The sequence below is a fragment of the Theobroma cacao genome, chromosome 5 (genome assembly GCF_000208745.1).
Source record: "Theobroma cacao cultivar B97-61/B2 chromosome 5, Criollo_cocoa_genome_V2, whole genome shotgun sequence".
NCBI classification, from domain to species: Eukaryota; Viridiplantae; Streptophyta; class Magnoliopsida; order Malvales; family Malvaceae; genus Theobroma; species Theobroma cacao.
In genome coordinates, this window is record NC_030854.1 from 6,615,570 (window position 1) to 6,635,340 (window position 19,771).

Sequence of the window (19,771 nt, forward strand, 5' to 3'; positions counted from 1 at the left end):
GAATGGTGAGTTTAAATTATAAAATATTATGTTTTCCAATTAAAATGTTTTTTAATAAAAATGAGATTTATACTGGTTTTGAAATCAAATATTGTTTTGGGAAAATTGAGTATATGGAGACTGTGTTGAAATTTATGATTTTATATGTTATTGAAATTGGGGCTTATGACACTATGGTAGCATGATGGCTAAATTTTTGGGGTTGGCATGAAATATATGAACAGTTTTGGATTGGTCTCGGTAGACTGGATTACATTTTATTCGCCATATTATGCTACTGGAATTTTTATGGGTCTGGTGGTATATTAAACGGTCACTGCAGTGGTGGGGGTTTCCGTGGACTGCCTATGAGAGGGGCACGGTAACTCAATTATATACTTACCTCCGGGGGGAGATGTTGGGTGAAGTATCTCCTGAGGTATGATTTGAGTGCACCTCACGTTCGGGCCACCACGTGAGAGTGAGACTCAGCCAACGCCAAGGAACGGCTGTGTGTCAGATGTGAAAACATGTTTATGGGTATGGGTCATTGAACAGCCTTGGCGGTCTCAGTGGGATACCTTGACGAAGGTACCCGCGAGAATGATTTTGGCAGGGGCCAAGTTTAAGAAAATTCATAAGTCGGGGAAATTTTGATGAAAAGAAATTATTTGGTATAGATTGAAACGAATTTTGTGTTATGAACATTATTGAGATATAACGTTTTTATATTGTCTCCATCTACTCGGCTTTAGATGCTTTTGATGGTAATTGTTTACTCACTGGGATTATTTAATCTCACCCCTCTTCCTATCCATTTTTCAGGCTCAGGACAGTTTGTTGATAGTTGATTAAGACGAGAATTAATCTCGGAGTTGCATCATAGGAAGTAAGGGTTCGTAGCTCTACACCTTCTTGGTTAGTTGGGGGCCCACGTGTCACTGTAAACGAAATTTCATACTTTAATTATCTTTATTACTATATGAATAAATTTATTTTACTCTTACGCTACAAAAGTTATTTTAGGAAGACTTTGAAAATATTGTGTTTTAAGAAAATAGAATATTTTATTTAATGTTTTTATTATATTCAAATAGCTATAATTTTACTTTAAACGAATGTTTTAGACTTCAAAATTTAATTTAAATCATGAAATATGTGTTTCCACTTACATATTACATTTTTTCGGATTTCGAAATTTCAAAAAAAAAATGACGAAAATGCCCCTGTGAGCTAGAAAATAATATTTTATTGTTTTGAGTTGGAAACAACTTATGATTTCTTGAAATGCGAGATTTAATAACTGTCGCTCACCGGGGAGATGCGGAAGTTGATGCTAAGCCTTGCGGGGTTTCGATCGGCATTCGGGGTAATGAGTGCTTATCGGGACGTCGCGGCGGTTGTCACGGGCCCGATGGGAGTTCCGGGTCGTGACAATTAGATTGGTATCAGAGCATGGTTTAAAGATCAAAGATTTTGATTTTAAAGCTTTGGATTTCAAAGTTTTTGATTTTAAAGTTGTTTTAAGAAATCCACACTGACACTGCGTGGCCCAAGTTAAGTTAAGTTAAGTAAGTCAAGTTAAGTTAGGTTATATCGAGTTAGTTGCATATAGAATTTAAAGTCATCTAAGTCTATTCCATTTCTTATTGTAGAGTACCATGCCTCCTCGACGTGGGCGTCCACCTCTCTATAGGTCAGTAGGGAGGGGAAGAGGCCGTGCTAGACTTAGTCAGCCAGATCCCGTGGAAAGGGAGTCTGCTGCACCTACTTTTCGAGCAGCACCTGCTGTTGAGCCTACTGAGATTCCTCCACCTCCTCCACCACCTACTGCTACTCCTGGTGTTCATGCCATGTCTCTTGAGGCAGTCCAGGCATTAGCAGCTTTTCTTAATGTCATTATGGGCCAAGCTCAAGCTGGTCGAGTCCCTCATACTGTTCCCCCAGCAGTATCTCCAGTGTCACCACCACCACCTCTTGTTCCACCACCAGTGCCAGATGTCTCCATTTCCAAAAAGCTTAAGGAAGCTAGGCAGCTGGGTTGCACTTCTTTTGTTGGTGATTTGGATGCAACCGCAGCTAAAGATTGGATTACTCAGGTAACGGAGACATTTGTGGATATGAAATTGGATGATGATATGAAGTTAATGGTGGCCACAAGATTACTAGAGAAGAGGGCTCGTACATGGTGGAGCTCGGTAAAATCACGTTCCATTACTTCGTTGACTTGGATAGACTTCCTACAAGAATTCGACGGTCAATACTACACCTACTTTCATCAAAAAGAGAAGAAGAGAGAATTCCTAAGTTTACAACAAGGGAATTTAACCATAGAAGAGTACGAGGCTCGTTTTAACGAGCTGATGTCATATGTGCCAGACCTGGTGAAGTCTGAGCAAGATCAAGCTAGTTATTTTGAAGAAGGGCTCCGTAACGAGATCAGAGAGAGGATGACTGTGACAGGCCGGGAGCCTCATAAAGAAGTTGTACAGATGGCTTTAAGGGCCGAAAAACTCACGAATGAAAATCGGAGAATGCGAGCTGAGTTTGCAAAGAGGAGAAACCCGAATGTATCCTCTAGTCAACTGCCCAAAAGAGGTAAGGACACATTTGCTTCTGAGAGTACTGTTTCTGTTCCGGTGATATCTCCTCGACCCCCACTTTCACAGTTACAGCAGAGACCTCCGAGATTTAACAGGTCTGGGATGAGTAGTACTTCCGAGAAGAGTTTTGGAGGTTTAAATAAATGCGAAAAATGTGGGAGATATCATGTTGGGGAGTGTTGGGGCATAAGATGCTTTCATTGTGACCAGCCGGGCCACATTAGGAGTGACTGCCCACAGTTAGGACGGGCTACAGTAGCTGCTCCATCCCCACTAACTCATACGGATATGCAGAGGAGAGATTCCTCTGGAGTACACCCGAGGCAGGGGGTAACTGTACGATCTGAAATGGGTAGCAACACCCCAGCACAACCACCTTTGAGGCCATTGACTCGTTCTTCAACAAGAGTTTTCGCTGTAACGGAAGATGAAGCACGAGTCCGATCTGGAGAAAGTGAGTGAAAAGTTAGACGAAGGTGTAAAATAGTGATAGGGGATGTAAATACCAAGTGATGGACGTGTAAATAAAGGTTTCAAGAATAATATAGTAAATGAGTTCATATGGAATATGGTTGTAAGAATTTCTTACTATATTGTGGAAATTAGAACTCAAAAATACTTGAGGTATACAAAGTTCAAATGAACTTAAATCTTAAGCAATAAATTGATGTCGAAATACAAGAAGGATACAAAGCAATATAGAGGCACGAAAGATGATTAAGGACAAAGGGATGACTCTGAGGAATTATGATACTGCATCGTATGCGATGATTAAATCAAGATAGATCTTGGATGCATAAATGGGATTATAAAGCATATACACATATGTGGGGTTGATATTGTGATTAACTAAAATAAAAAAAATGATTTTTAGTGAATTAAGATTCCCTATAAAGGAGATAACAGGAGAAGTTCAGCATCGAATAAAAGATAATACCCCGCCTTTTCTTTGAGTTAATAAGTGAAATTTTGAGGACAAAATTTTATTTTAAGGGGGGTAGTGTTGTCAAACCCTGCTTTGTAAAATAATTATAATATCATTCACATGCTCGATAGAATGTTTGTATATTTAGGAAGTTCGAGAAATCGTTAAAAGACGATATTGCCCCTAATGGTATCATTAAGTCGATTAAGCCTCGAACTAGTTCAAATAGGAATTTTAAGGTGAAATTAAGAGTTTCACAGTTCAGGGATGACTCAAAATGGTAATTAGGAGTTCGAGGATCAATTCGGAGTCAAATTGAAATTTTCACTATATAGGGGTAAAATTGTAATTTTTCCATCTGCGGACAAAATTTGAGATTTTGAGAGAATTTAGATCACATTTGACAAATTGGGGAATGATATGAGTATAAGGGATAAAAAATATGTCTATGGGCAATTTTTCAGTTTTTGGGGCAAAAATGTAATTTTTGATTTTTACGGGGGCAAAAGTGTAAATATCAAAAATTACTTCACCAAGACTTTGGATAAGTTTGAGAATTTTATCTAAGTTATGGATATTTTAAGGAATAATGTGTGGTGGAGATTTAAAGCTTAAAAGATAAGAATTTAAAAAATGGACCAATAATGTAGTGACATGTGGCAAGTTTAGATTATTATATTATTTAACTATAAAAATCAGCCCACACCACCATTTTCTCTTCATTATGGCCGGCCATAGCAAGAAAACAAAGGGGAAAAGAAAAACAAAAACCTAGGGGGAGAAATTCAAGGAAAAATTGGTGAAAATTCAAGGAAACAAGTGACCAAAGGTAAAATTTCTTGATTTTGACTTGTGCTTTACCTTTCCCATGCATTTCCCATCATTTTCCATGGTTGAATCATGTGATTTGAGGATGAATTCAATTCTGGAAAAATGGGTTAGGAGAGAGAAACTTGTTAGATTAATTTGATTTTAAGTTATGTTAGTGTTTTAAGTTAGTTTAGCATATTTAGGAACAAAACAACAAGAAAAGAATTTATTTTCCTCCATTACCATTATTGGCTGAATTTTCTAGGGGAATATTGGCTGATGATCTTGATGTTTATTTGAGGAATTATGATGAATAATGATGAATTATGAGTCTAGAAAAATAATGGAAATTTTTGGAGCAAAAATATGAATTTTTACCCATTAGGGGTATTTTCGTAATTTGCTATCAGGACTGATAATTTGCACCACACTGAGGGACATTAAGTCAATTTGGGTGCAATTGAGGTATAGAAACTGAAAAAAATTAATTTGAGATTAAATTGGACGCGTTAGTAATTTAATCGGGTAATAGGCCGAATTAGGTCAGCACCGCATTTAAGCGGTAGTCGGATAAGTTGCATGTCATATCATGCATATATACCGAGCCTGAATTGATTTTATAATGGTCAAGCATTGATGTGGTGAATTATGTATTGTACATTGTGGATAGGTGGTGAGCAAATTACACTGGTAAAAGTACAAAAATTGTGCTTGAAGACTGGGATTAGGAGTACATCGACTCCTAGAACTGTGAGTGGACAATTTATCGTCTTAAATATCTAGAGTAATTATACTTGTTTGATGCTTTTATTGAATGGTGAATTTAAATTATAAAATATTATGTTTTCCAATTAAAATGTTTTTTAATAAAAATGAGATTTATACTGGTTTTGAAATCAAATATTGTTTTGGGAAAATTGAGTATATGGAGACTGTGTTGAAATTTATGATTTTATATGTTATTGAAATTGGGGCTTATGACACTATGGTAGCATGATGGCTAAATTTTTGGGGTTGGCATGAAATATATGAACAATTTTGGATTGGTCTCGGTAGACTGGATTACATTTTATTCGCCATATTATGCTACTGGAATTTTTATGGGTCTGGTGGTATATTAAACGGTCACTGCAGTGGTGGGGGTTTCCGTGGACTGCCTATGAGAGGGGCACGGTAACTCAATTATATACTTACCTCCGGGGGGAGATGTTGGGTGAAGTATCTCCTGAGGTATGATTTGAGTGCACCTCACGTTCGGGCCACCACGTGAGAGTGAGACTCAGCCAACGCCAAGGAACGGCTGTGTGTCAGATGTGAAAACATGTTTATGGGTATGGGTCATTGAACAGCCTTGGCGGTCTCAGTGGGATACCTTGACGAAGGTACCCGCGAGAATGATATTGGCAGGGGCCAAGTTTAAAAAAATTCATAAGTCGGGGAAATTTTGATGAAAAGAAATTATTTGGTATAGATTGAAACGAATTTTGTGTTATGAACATTATTGAGATATAACGTTTTTATATTGTCTCCATCTACTCGGCTTTAGATGCTTTTGATGGTAATTGTTTACTCACTGGGATTATTTAATCTCACCCCTCTTCCTATCCATTTTTCAGGCTCAGGACAGTTTGTTGATAGTTGATTAAGACGAGAATTAATCTCGGAGTTGCATCATAGGAAGTAAGGGTTCGTAGCTCTACACCTTCTTGGTTAGTTGGGGGCCCACGTGTCACTGTAAACGAAATTTCATACTTTAATTATCTTTATTACTATATGAATAAATTTATTTTACTCTTACGCTACAAAAGTTATTTTAGGAAGACTTTGAAAATATTGTGTTTTAAGAAAATAGAATATTTTATTTAATATTTTTATTATATTCAAATAGCTATAATTTTACTTTAAACGAATGTTTTAGACTTCAAAATTTAATTTAAATCATGAAATATGTGTTTCCACTTACATGTTACATTTTTTTTCGAATTTCAAAATTTCAAAAAAAAATGACGAAAATGCCCCTGTGAGCTAGAAAATAATATTTTATTGTTTTGAGTTGGAAACAACTTATGTTTTCTTGAAATGCGAGATTTAATAACTGTCGCTCACTAGGGAGATACGGAAGTTGATGCTAAGCCTTGCGAGGTTTCAATCGGCATTCAGGGTAATGAGTGCTTATTGAGACGTCGCGGCGGTTGTCACAGGCTCGATGAGAGTTTCGGGTCGTGACAGCAAACATTTTTGCTTTAAAAAATAATGCATAAAACTGCGTCTTTGACCGTCTTTCTCACTAGTATTAATTGTAAGTATCCAAACCATTACACGCATGCATGATTTCAATAATTAAAGCAATAACATAATGTTATAAAAACATTTTAAATTATTTAAAAAAATTTACATAAGTTTTTATTTAATTAATTTTTTATATTTTTATATTGAGTCAAATAAGCATTTATAATTAATGGTTGACTAATTGTGATTAGATAAAATGTCATTATGTCATATTGTATTGTATGTTGATATGTCATAATGAATTTTTATGTGGTATGTTAATATAAAATAATAATGATGATGTTGTGACATTTTTCACCATTCCTGTGGCATCATATGGATACATAATGAAAAGTGATACTTTTACTAATTATAATTAAAGCGAACAGTTAATTATAAGAACTTATTTGGTTTAAAATAAAAATACAAAAACTTGATAAAACATAATAAAAAAACAACTTATTTAAATTTTTTAAATAGTTCATGAGTTTTTCAAACATTATGTCTGAGATAAAAGAGTTTGACTCATACCAATAATAGAAATTTGCTTTGCCAATATATTCATAGATTCTTAACCCTTAGATTATCTATTTAACAAGATTGCATTTGCTTTATGATCATTGCTACTATTTGTGCTTACTCTTTAAGATTATTTTTTTGGCTGTTTGAAACTTCTTTCTAATTAAAATTAAAAACAATCAATCTTGATCATTTAAATAAAAAATACATACATTTACCATAAATGAAATATTGAATTGATTGATTATTTAGAATTTTTTATTTTAAATTCTTTACATAACTTTTGTAAAAACTTTTATGTATTTGGTTTAAGAGGTTCTATTTAATGTGTTAATATAATACCAAAAATAGTTATACCTTTTGAATGCCCTTCTCTTGATTATTTCAAGAATCCCATGTAATTAATAATTTTTAACTATTTTCAGTAATCATCACTCAATTTTTTACTATTTTATTCTTGCACACTCATGTAAAAAATTGCATAAATGAATGAAAGAAAAAGAAATTAATATAGGAAAAAATATAACGAAGTTGCAAAAAAGTTGTACAGAATGAAGGAGTCAAATAATGTGTAAGTTGAAGATAAAAAAATTGTGGAGTAAAAATGTCGATGTGTTTTTTTTAATGGAAACAAAAAAAAGCACAAATGAGATGGAAAGGTTAAGAGTAGTGATGGGTTCTGATAGCTGTTTAGCAATTGATTTGGTGGGGAGAGCTAGCGGCTTGGCTCTTTTATGGAGAAAAGGTGTAATGGTGGATGTTAAGACCTACTCAATGAACCATGTTGAAGCTAAGATTGAGACTAGGGGTATTAGGTGGCGTTTAATGGGTTTTTATGAACACCTAAAGTGACAGATAAGCAAGATACATGGGACTTAATGTTATTGCCCAAATCAAGATTATTGTTACCATGGATGTGTTTTGGAGATCTCAATGAAAAAAATTTTCAACATGAAAAAGAAGGTGAAGCTGACAAATGTGAAGCTCGCATGAAAAATTTTAGAGATAAATGTGAAAGCTAGGGGGTTAAGAGACCTTAGTTTTAGAGACCCAAAATATACTTGGTGAAATAACAAAGAAGAAGGTGAATTTATCAAATGCAAGTTGGATAGCTTCAAATTGGATTAATAATTTCCAAAGGGTCAGTGTTCTAAACGAAGCACTATAAGCGTCGATCACTTGTCAATATGTGTGGACCTTTATTATCAGCAACATATTGATTGGCGTTACCAGTTTCACTTGGAACAAGCATGGCTTGAAGATAGTTTTTGTGATAATATAATATAGGAAATTGTTTGCATGACAGAGTCAAATGAACTAGATCTTTTGCAAATGGTGGGTATGTTTAAAAAAATTAAATCAATTAAATCAAATCCTATATAAGAGGTGAGAAGCAAATTGAAGTGGAAAAGAAAAGAATTGCAACAACTTTATGAAGGAATCAGTCACTTTTCAAAAATTAACACTATTCAAAATGAGATCAGTCAATTGGTAAAAATGGAAGAGATGATGTGGAAATAGAGATCTAAGGTAACATGGTTGAAAGGTGACAAGATTACCAAGTTCTTCAATGGGAAAGCAAAAGAAAAGAGAAGTAAAAGCATCATTTGGGCCCTAAAGAAGGAGAATGATGAATGGATAGATTCTGCAGGTGAATTGAGTTTGGTTATTAATAGCTATTTTATTGGCTTTTTTTCTTCTTCAAGTCAATTACAAAAAGATGAAGCCTTGATTGGAACTCAGCAAAAACTAACAGACCAATTGAATGTTGATTTAAATGCTAGTATTTCAGTGGAGAAAGTAAAGAATGTTTTGTTCCAAATGCACCCTATAATGGCTTCTGGACCAGATGGGATACTTACGTTGCTCTACTAGAAATATTGGCATAAGCTTGAAAGCCACATCCATAAATTTGTAATTGAATTTTCGGGAAGTCATATCAATTTCTCTAAGGTTAATCACACTCATATTGTGATTATTCCAAAGGCAAATAAGCCAGAAAAGGTAAACCAATTTCGCCATATCAGTGTTTGTAATGTCCTCTATAAAATTACATCTAAGGTACTAACAACCGTTTGAATGGGATATTGTCGCATGTGATTTCTACAAACCATAGTGCATTTGTCCGAAGGAGATTGATTTCGGATGATATGATAATAGTCCAAGAATTTATTAATTACCTGTATACTAAAGACAAAGCCAATGTGGTGATTGAGTAGAGCTAGACATAAGCAAAGCATATGGCATAATTGAGTAGAGCATTGTGTATTGAATTTTGTAAAAATTATGGTTTAGAGGTATGTTTCTAAATTCAATTATGAGATGTATCTCCTCTATTTCTTACTCAATTCTAGTCAATGGGGTTCCAAGTGAGTCTTTTTTGCCATTTAGAGGGCTATGTCAAGGAGATCCCCTATCTCCGTTCCTCTTTGTTATTGTATCAGAACCTTTGTCTAGTCTTTTGAATATAGTTGTAGCAAATAAGAGATTAACAAGTTTGAAGGTTGGAAAAATAGGTCCTAATGTTACTCACTTGTTTTTTGTAAATGATAGCATGATTTTAGGCAAGGCAAAAGGACAAAAAGCTTCAACTTTAAAAAATATTATGGCGACTTATGAATAAGCTTTTGGCCAGAAGATTAATTTGTAAAAGTCAGCTATATTATTTAGCAACAATACAGGGGTGAGTGATGTCCAAGAGGCATGTAGTATCATGGGAATCAATTAGGGGTAATGGGGTGGAAATTATTTGGGTATGTCGTTGATAGGAGGAGAAATGACAAAATAGATTTTTGCTTATGTAAAAACAAATGTCTTAAAGTGACTAGCAAATTGGAAAAATAAACTTTTGTGAATAGTAGGTAAAGAGGTATTAATTAAATTAGTTGCACATGTCATTCCTACATATGTGATGAGTTGCTTTAAGTTACCGGATTCTATTGTCAAGATATTGATTATGCAATTGCTAGATTTTGGTGGGGGTGATGAGAAGGATAAGAAGATTCACTAGAAGAATTGGAACTTGATGTGCAAATCTAAATTTTCTGGTGGAATGGGTTTTCGGGATGCACGAAATTTTAATCTACTGATGCTTGCAAAACAGGGTTGGAGTTTACAAATGAAAGACACTTTTGCATACCAAGTATTAAAGGTAAGGTACTTTTTGAGGGATGAATTTATTGTTACTCCAATTAAATCAAATCCGAGTTATAGTTGGAGAAGTATTAGAGAAAGTCAGAGGTAATCAATAAAGGGTTGCTTTGGGGAATAAGGGATGGAACTAATATCTTTGTCAACAAAGATAGTTGGATTTCGCATGAGACACTGAGACCAGCATTAATGTGTCATGGTGAGGTAACAAAGGTAATTCGAATATGCAACTTGTTTGATTCAAGAACAATAGTGTGGGATGTAGAAAAAATTAGTAGATATTTCCCACTGTTTATATGCAATATGATTTTAATGATTTGATTCTATTGATCCCAATTAATAAGAGGCTTCCAAAATGATAAGCAAATATGGTTTGATAATAGGCCTAATAAGTGTACGGTTAAATATATCTACAAACTACTTTGTTCTATAATAAACAGTAATGATGGGGCAAACTCCTCAAACAATTTTTTACTAATTTGGAAAAAGTTTTGGAAATTAAATATTCCTAGGAAAATACTCATGTTTTCTTGGAGAGCTATAAAAGGAGTTTTTCCTACTAGAGGTGTTATTTGTAAATGACATGTGAAAGTATATATGCTTTGTAATTTTTGTGACGATGATCTTGAAACTGATTTTTACTATCTACGTAATTGTCAATATGCTCAACAGTGTGGTTGGCTTCGAGATGGGGATTTAGAGATATAGGGATCCAATTTCATAATTTATTTCAATAGATTTGTTTCCTATGTGATCAAATTAATAGAGAGACTATTGAAGAAATTCTTTGTGTTTTATGGGCAATATGAAAAAATCGAAACTTACTAATCATTAAGGACAAAAAGATGGAACTGGGCGAGGTCATGAATATGGGCTTGACTATATGCTAGCAATATAAGGAGGCCAATTATTCTGCCCATAATACACAACATATAAATGTTGAGTTGTAGACACCTTGGAGTAGACTGCATGGTCTAAAGTTGAACTCAAATGCGGTTTTATTTGTACGAAATTGTTAAGCCATGATGGCTATGGGTTTTGTAGTTAAAAACTCAACTAGTGGCGTGGTACTCATAGGTGCAAAAAGGATGTTACACAACTCATGTGTTTATGATGTGAAATTGAGGATTGTTAAATAGGTGGTGATGATGTGTTTAGAAAGTAATATTATGCTTGATGAGATAGAAGTTGACAACCTCTTGGTGGTTAGATGGATTTCAAGTAAAAATTTCAAGGGGGATTTGAGTTTATCAGTAGAGCATTGTACTATTTTATTGGAAAGGATGGCAACGCAAATTATGAAGCATGTGCATAGGAAAAGCAACGTGGTGGCTCATATGGTAGCAAAGTGTGCTAAAGATTTGCCAACAGATCAATTTATATGGAAAGATGTGTAACACCCCTGATTTTTTGACATGGCCTATACATGATGTTGGCCAAGTGACTTAAGGAGTTATTTAAGTTTTTATGAATATGATTATGTCTAGAGATAATGGCTATGAATGTGGGGGTAAATTAAGATCCTTAATTAAATTGTGCAGATGTTTGGCACTTTGACATCTAAGTATGCCATTAAGGTAAACATCGATGAAAGTGATGAATTAATCTTGTAGATTAAGGATTTGTTTTAATTTGATACATATTTGAGGATATTTATATGAGGATTTTGAATTATATAAGTTATTTGAGGTATAAGATTAACAAGGAATGGATTTTTGGGTGTTAAGTTGGATTTTTGGAAGTTTGGAAGACTTAAAGCTGCTTACAAGGAAAAATGTATCAATACATTCCCCTTTGTATCGATATATTCTTGACAAGAAGAACAATATGAGGTATTCTGGAGGAATTCTATTGAAACATTTAAGAATGCATCGATAAATTTGGCAAAGGATGAACATGTATCGATATGTTACCTCAATGTATCGATACATTTGAAACAGAGAGCACCCAAGCCATTCTGCCCGAAATGTATTGATACATTACCTTAGTGTATCGATACATTTATTCAAAATTAGGGTAGATGTAGTGTATCGATACATTTATTCAAGATTAGGGTAGATGTATCGATGCATTGCCAAATGAATCGATACATTATAGATAAAAGGCAAAAATAAAAAAACGTTTCAGGCCATTCTACCTTATTTTTTTCTCTCGTTTTCTCTCTACCCTCTTCAAACCTCAAGCCCCCAAATGCCATTTGGAGCCCATTTGAGCTAAATCTAAGCTTGAGAAATGATTCAGAGGTAAGATTGTGCATATTTACCAATTGATTTTTGATTTAATCGGTTAATAACCTTAGATCCAAATATTTTCAGATTTGGCTAAACTCTCTCCCATTGAGTTTATTGGAGATTTGGAGTCTAGATTTGGGCAACCTAGCTTCTAAGGTAAGGGTTTATCTCATTTTTGGAAGATTGAGTTTATATATTGAATTTAGGCATTTTTGAAAAGTTAAGATATTTTCAAAAGCTAGGAAATAAATAATTTTGTAATGTTTTAATTTGTTTAAAGGGAGAATGGAGGCTATCAATGCGTTTATGAGCTAGAAGACGACTGGAGGCTAAAAGTTGAGCTTGATTGCAGCGTGCCTCCGATTGTCAAGGTGAATGGGTTTAAGTTTAAATGCACGTCATGCATAAAGCACAATAGGTGCACTGCCATGGTACTAGGATAAAAGATGCATATGTAGATGGATGAACCTAGGCTAGAAAACTATATATGTGTGTATATATGTGTGTATAAGGTATGCCTAGATGAGAATGCATAGGCTAGGGAATTGATGTATATGTATATATCTATATGTATGTATATGTATGTTTGTCTAGAGGTATGTGCCCAAGCTAGAAAATAAGTATAATTGTGTGCCTAGATGAGAATGCCTAGGCTAACTAGTTATTTGAAAGAGCAAATCTGTGTTTGTGTGATTTGTGGTGAGCCACAAAATGGTGTTGTGTTAGAACCCATGGTATGTAGGACCTAGAGTAAGAGACCCACACATGGTTTGATATGAATTATGAATTAAGGACTATGCCAAATTATGATGAACGGACTACCAAGTAGGTATATGGCCCCGATATGTTTTTGGGTTAATGGCATAATGATTTAGTGATATTGAATATGTATGGCCAAAAGGCCATGATTGCTTATGGACATGATTTATGTGTGAATGTTCATATATTTGTGGTTGATTTAAGGATAAGGATAAGTATAAGGTTGTTAAGCCACGATTGATTTGATTGAATATGATGAATACCTATACGGAGTAAAAGGAATGAAGGCCTATAGCTTTATTGTGTTTAGTTTGATGATGCCTTAGAGATTTGAAAGCACTTGGAATTATACCGAGCTTAAAGATGCTTGAAACTCGATGAATTTGAATGTGATTTGATGTGGACGAGAATGTCACAAGCACGATGGCATCATTTGTGGTTATGTGTTCTATTCGAAGGATGAATTTCGGACATTGATTTGATTTGAGATTGAATGGAGTCTCACGCCTTATAACTTTGTGTGCTTGTAAGGATAGTAGTAAGTAGAAACGGTGGCACTAATCCTACTTGTGATTCCGTCTGTAGTACTTTAATGCCATTCGTTGAGATTATTTTAGGTGATGCCGACGTTAGGAGATTAGTTCGGTCGATGATATGATTCTCCATCAGTTGCTTCAGCACGTGTGTGATTTGTTTCTCCACTTAGCGGTTTTGCCCTGCACATGATTTATTTCTCCACCTATTGGCCATCGTGCGTGATTTGATGAAGTTTAGGGTAAAACCACTTATTTGATTTGGTTTGACTAAGATAACATCCATCGAGGATGGCATGATTTGATTTGAAATATGAATATGTGGTAACCACTATGAATGAGATTTGATGAAAAGCTTTAAGATAAGCAAGTTATATGTAAATGAGATTTAAGGTTGGGCTTAGCAACTAAGGCGTGCTTATAAAGCCTAGTTTAATGGTAATGGCTTTAAGGGTAAGCCTTGATTTGATATGACTTGATGTGAAAACACGAAACTTGTGAATTGTGGATATAATATGCCATTGAGATGTAATCCAGTAAAGTTTAATATGATAAGTTGTGCATATAGGATACTAGGATAATCCTCGCACTTTTGAGTTGGAGATGTTTGAATATGAATATATTATGGCTAGATAGGCCTAGATATAATATATATATATATATATATATGTGGTATATGCACCTTTAAAATCCTCTCACTAAGATTACAGTGATCAATGAGATTTAAGCTTCTAATTTTGAACATGTTCAGGCAAAAAATCTACTTCATGAATTTGTAGACAGGGCATAAGCTCACAATTTCCCTTGTATAGTAAAANTTATGGTGTATATATATATATATATTATATGTATTATATATAATATATATATAACTATAATATATATATATATAACATATATATGAAATGTTATGTTGTGATAACATCCCCTCACTAAACATTAGATGTCTCACCTCTCTGTTGTGCCATGTGCAGATAAGAGAAGACATTGGGTTATATGGCAAGTGTTGTCAATTGGACAGACACGTAATTGGCATTTGGTAGATCTCCCTCCCAACGTGTCACTGTGCTAAGTCTATATGGGCCTTCTGCCTTCCAGTTTGATTAGTCTGGGAAATATGTTAAGCACAATGTTTCATTTGAATTATATGATGGTTGTTATGTACAAACCCGATTTGATGGCCAATGTATGGCCTTATGAATATTTGTATGAATTAAGTGCCAGGGATAATGTATTATATTTGAATTTGTTATGAATATTTGACTATTTAATCTATTGGCTATGTGTTATATGATTGTAAACTCTGAAACTTGTTCGACTCTAGTGGGCTTGCCTATTGGGCTCGTGCGCGGTCACGGACACCCGGGTTTGGGTCATGATAGGATGCTTCTCTCATGCCAAACCTATTTAAAGATTATGTGATTAAAGATGTCTTGTTGATTAATTAATTAATTAAAGAGTGTGTGGGAGATTTGGTTATTTGTAATGCATGTTTGGCTTGGGTACTCCTTTTTCCTTATCATGATTTTTATCCCATTGGATTTTTTCATAATAAGGTTTTTAATGAGGCTCATCTTTCATGCTTTATGTAATATTGTGGATGGTGATTTCAATATATTATGTAGAGTCACTCACAGTGTATTGATGTTGATGAAGTAATAAAATATTCATCTTTCTTCAAAAAAAAAATAAAGTTGATAATATATCCCTACCTTATTTTTTTCATATTAGTTTATATTGATGTTATGTAAATATGAAAAGTGAAAATCAACTCAATTATTGGCTTAATCTATTATATTAAGGCAATAGATCTTATTTTTACTTTACAAAAAAGAAACATCGAAATTATTCAATTAATAAATATGAATTTCTTGAGACAAAAGTGAATTTTCATTAAAATGATGTTACTTTGTTCGATTTTGTACTGTTCAACTACTCAAATAATACGAGATTATAAATAATTATTTTACGAGTGTTTATTTTCTGTGAGTTATTGGACACTCTATTATTTCTGTTCAACCAATCACTTTAATACGTTGATGAGGCAGGTTCGAAGGTCAAGATACGTAAAGGCTGTGTGACCAAATGAGAAAATTTTGACCAATTCCAATATTCTAAGATTATTCTAAGGACTAATCGGCAGCAATTACATCATTTCTCACTTCCACACAAGCGCGTGGAAATTTCCAAGGCATGGCCAATTTGCCACTCGCTTTCTCATTTTACTCGTTTCTCTCTCTCTTGCCTAACTTCCATGAATAATCAGTAATTCTCAAGAGCCGCTCCCTCCTCTCCTTTCTTCTTATATATATAAATAGATGTTAGAGGGTCACCATTGTTTTGAGCAAATCATTCTCAAGGAAAATAAACTTATATATTTGATTTAGAGGAGAAGAAAAAAGAATTGAAAGATGGAGGATATGCCGCCTGGTTTTCGGTTCTACCCAACTGAAGAAGAGTTGATTTCGTTTTATCTCCATCACAAGCTAGAAAGTGAGAGGGAGGATTTGAACCGTCTTATGGATCGGGTTATACCAATTGTCAACATTTATGAGTTCAATCCTTGGGATCTCCCACGTAATTAACAATCTCCTAGCTAGGTTGCATTTAAGCTCAAATAAAATAAAGCTACTACTCTCAGCTTGCTACTATTTCTTTCATCTCTTCACTTTCTTGTATATATATATTCTCTTTTAGTCTAAAGTTCATCATCATTTTTTTCAGCTTGGAGGTTCCATTCATTTCCTTAGAATTAGATTTTTGTTGTTCAACTTTATTCAGTCGACATCCATCATGGTCGAACGTGGTAGTGTTTCTGGAAAAAGAAAAAAAGAAAAGGATTTACATGAAAGAATTAGTTTGGAAAGATTCCTGATTTTCATTATTTCTTAATTTGTTATTCTTGGCAATGAAATCCGCAGCTTAAGTTAAAAGAGGGAAACAATTAGAGAAGAAAATAAGAAACAGCAGATATAACAAGTCAAGATCAAAAGGGTATCATTTTCTGTCCTTTTCCCCTCAGTTGATTATTAGTTTTCCTTGATGCAGAATTGTCCTTGTACCTATGCCACAAGGACCCTGAACAATGGTTCTTCTTCATTCCAAGGCAAGAGAGTGAAGCACGGGGAGGAAGACCAAAGCGGCTAACAACAACAGGGTACTGGAAAGCTACTGGCTCTCCGGGTTGTGTTTATTCTTCCACCAATCGCCCGATCGGCGTAAAAAGAACCATGGTTTTCTACAATGGAAGAGCTCCTAATGGAAGAAAAACTGAGTGGAAAATGATTGAATACAAAGCTATCGTAGAAGCAGCAGCTTCATCTAATGGTGCAACTCCAACTGTAAGAAAGCATATTATTCAACCGTACTTGTTCCTCTTTTTCTTTCTTTGGTTGAACAAGTGCTAAATCTTATGTAATTTTCCCCATTTTTACTTACAGTTGAGGCACGAATTCAGCTTGTGCCGGGTATATAAGAAATCGAAATGCTTACGGTCATTTGACAGGCGACCACCAGCAGAAGGAGTTCAGATACGCGACCCAGCGGCTGATAATCAAGGTCAAGCTGCTGTTGGAGCAGCAGCGGCATGTCATCAGAGCCCTCAAATGGCAGAGAGAACGATCAGCTCACCAGAGAGTTCATCCTCAGGGGATCATGGGAATCCTTCTCAAACTGGGGAAAGCAGCAACTCATCAGCAATGGCAGTTGATTTTAATGAACCTTTCTGGGATCTTCTTGATGGCTTCTAGGATTCCACGAAGTAAAGAGAGAGGATTTTGAAGCTCAAGCTGACTTTGCATGGGTGGTGCAAAGATGATTGGAAGGTGAATTATCTCCCAAGAAACTCAATGAACCTAGTCTTAAGAAAATATAAGAATAATAAGCTGTCAATATTTTTGGTTAAAGTCAATAATTTTTTTGAATGGCAAGAAATTTATAACCATACGAGTCTCACAAGAAAAACACATTCATAAAATGGTACAAGGCAAAAAAAAGAACGTAACAGATCAGGCTGCAAACCAAAATGAAAATTAACTTGCAGAGTAGTGCTTTCTCTCTCTTTTTTTTTTTTTTTCCAATATTTGTCTTCATCTTTTTCCTCCAAATCAATAAAAGAGAAGGGAAGACAAGTTGAAGTTTCAGAAATAGTGTAAAATATTATTGAATTTATGAAGGAGAAGAAGCAGAGATAGGGAAAGAAAACTTCAAATTTTAGTGTGCATGCCTTTTTTGGCTATATCTGATTCTCATTTTCCATAAATACAGGTTAAATAATCCTACAAATAAAACAAAGATAATGCATCATTCATTTATTCTTTTTGCAACTCCTCCATGTCTCCCAATGCTAGAAAATGAACTAGACAAAGGAAAGTGGAAAGGACTAGAAAATGAAAAGATGCAAATCTCTCCATCTTTTCATTATTTTCTCCCCTTATATGATGCCAATCAAACAAAAGGAATATAATTTGCACCTCTGTTTTCTTTCAATCCTCTACCTAGTACATAATCAAAGACAGATAGTATTGATTATGCGTGCCGAAATAAAAGATATCATGCTTTTCAGCATTTATTTTTTGTTCATCCACCCAAATTTATATCTGCCTACTAAACATGTGCCATATTTATTGATATATATATATATATATAAATGTATAGGTCTTCTTTTTTCCATGATTTGGATTGCTTGAATGCGGATGAAATCAATATGGATTCAAACAGTCTAATATATATTTCGTTTCGAGAGTGATTAGTATTATAACAGAATGCCAACATTTGGCCTTAGAAATATATTTTTATGATTAGGAAAAAAAAAAAGAGAAAAAAGTAGAGAGAGAATGTCTGAATTATTTATGTGTGATGCGTATGAAAATATTTCATGGTATGTACAAGCATTTAAGAACCAGAACTTGAAGTTTTAACAATAGTAATTGTTTTTCAACTCTATCTTTTCAATTAATGATGACAACAAGGGACTATAAGTGCCCAAAAAACAGAGACATTAAGGGACTATAAAATCAATAATTGATGTTTATTCAGTAATAATTAGTTGTGATTAAACTTTTTGAGACAACAACCTTAAAAAATGGATTGATATAAAAATTGAGGACTAAGAAACAAAATAAGAGCCAACAGAAAATTAATGGTTCAAGTTACTATTATCTTCTAAACCTACTTTCTTATTGAGCATAAGGTCGAGAATTCAAGACATTACACTAGAAAAATCACATCAGTGTATTAAATAAGGAAGTCATTGAGAAGATCGAGAGAGGGTCTCTCACATTCATTATTAATTCCAATTAATTGCGTAAGTAAATTTCTAGCTACTTTTTATGTTTCAACAGTCATGTAGTCATTGCAAAGTAAATTTCGATGCTATTTCTTAACTCTCAATAGTCAAGAAGCCATCATAAGAAAACAGAATAAGTCGGAACTTTAAAGGGCATACATTCTAGTTTCTACACATTTTCGTGGCATCTTCGTGCATCCCACAGTTACTCAAATAGCTAGGAATTGGATTCAATCAACCAATCGGACAAGTTTTGGTACATCTAAGGGTGGCTCAATAAGTTCAAAGGCGTAAAGCGAAATATTTAATGAGACCTTTTTTTATTGAAATTAAAAAAATTATTAAAATTTTATTCTTTTAATTTTTTGAGATGCAAAATTTTTATATATTTTAAATGGCTAATACAAAATCAATAATCAAAATTTTTAATTTAAATAAATCAACTATCACATAATTTAAATAATCTATGGGGTCGGTCTTTAGCAACAAATAGTTAATGAATGGGCCAGTTTGCTTAAATGCAAAGTGGGCAAATTCCCTGCTTCCTATCTCGATCTTCCACTTGGATTTGGGCAACCTTCCATTAGTGTGTGGTAGCCAGTGGTGTAGAGGGTGGAATCCAAACTTGCTGCTTGGAAAGCTAGGACTTTATCCATGGGAGGTCAAGTTACACTCCTAATGTCAGTTTTGTGCAGCATTCTTACCTT

The 19,771-nt window shown here is 34.3% G+C and overlaps 2 protein-coding genes and 1 long non-coding RNA gene across 5 annotated transcripts; all 3 read left to right on the plus strand.

Annotated features, from left to right (window-relative positions):
• LOC18587127 lies at positions 916 to 3,260 on the plus strand. The gene is made up of 2 exons (XM_018120779.1): positions 916 to 922; positions 1,635 to 3,260. The coding sequence occupies exon 2, from the start codon at positions 1,641 to 1,643 to the stop codon at positions 3,042 to 3,044; it is 1,404 nt and encodes a 467-aa protein (XP_017976268.1). The 5' UTR covers positions 916 to 922; positions 1,635 to 1,640; the 3' UTR covers positions 3,045 to 3,260.
• LOC108661889 lies at positions 6,526 to 15,052 on the plus strand. 2 transcript variants are annotated; one of them, XR_001927785.1, is made up of 2 exons: positions 6,526 to 6,616; positions 14,752 to 15,052. It is a non-coding gene; the product is annotated as an uncharacterized LOC108661889 (long non-coding RNA). The 2 variants fall into 2 exon arrangements; XR_001927784.1 differs by lacking the exon at positions 6,526 to 6,616 and adding an exon at positions 12,773 to 12,856.
• Positions 16,131 to 17,999, plus strand: LOC18598298 (NAC domain-containing protein 90). Of its 2 annotated transcripts, none has more exons than XM_007027771.2 (3): positions 16,131 to 16,354; positions 16,826 to 17,118; positions 17,218 to 17,999. In XM_007027771.2, the coding sequence occupies exons 1-3, from the start codon at positions 16,189 to 16,191 to the stop codon at positions 17,524 to 17,526; spliced, it is 768 nt and encodes a 255-aa protein (XP_007027833.2). In that variant the 5' UTR covers positions 16,131 to 16,188; the 3' UTR covers positions 17,527 to 17,999. The 2 variants fall into 2 exon arrangements, with proteins under 2 accessions (XP_007027833.2, XP_017976342.1); XM_018120853.1 differs by lacking the exon at positions 16,131 to 16,354 and adding an exon at positions 16,396 to 16,583.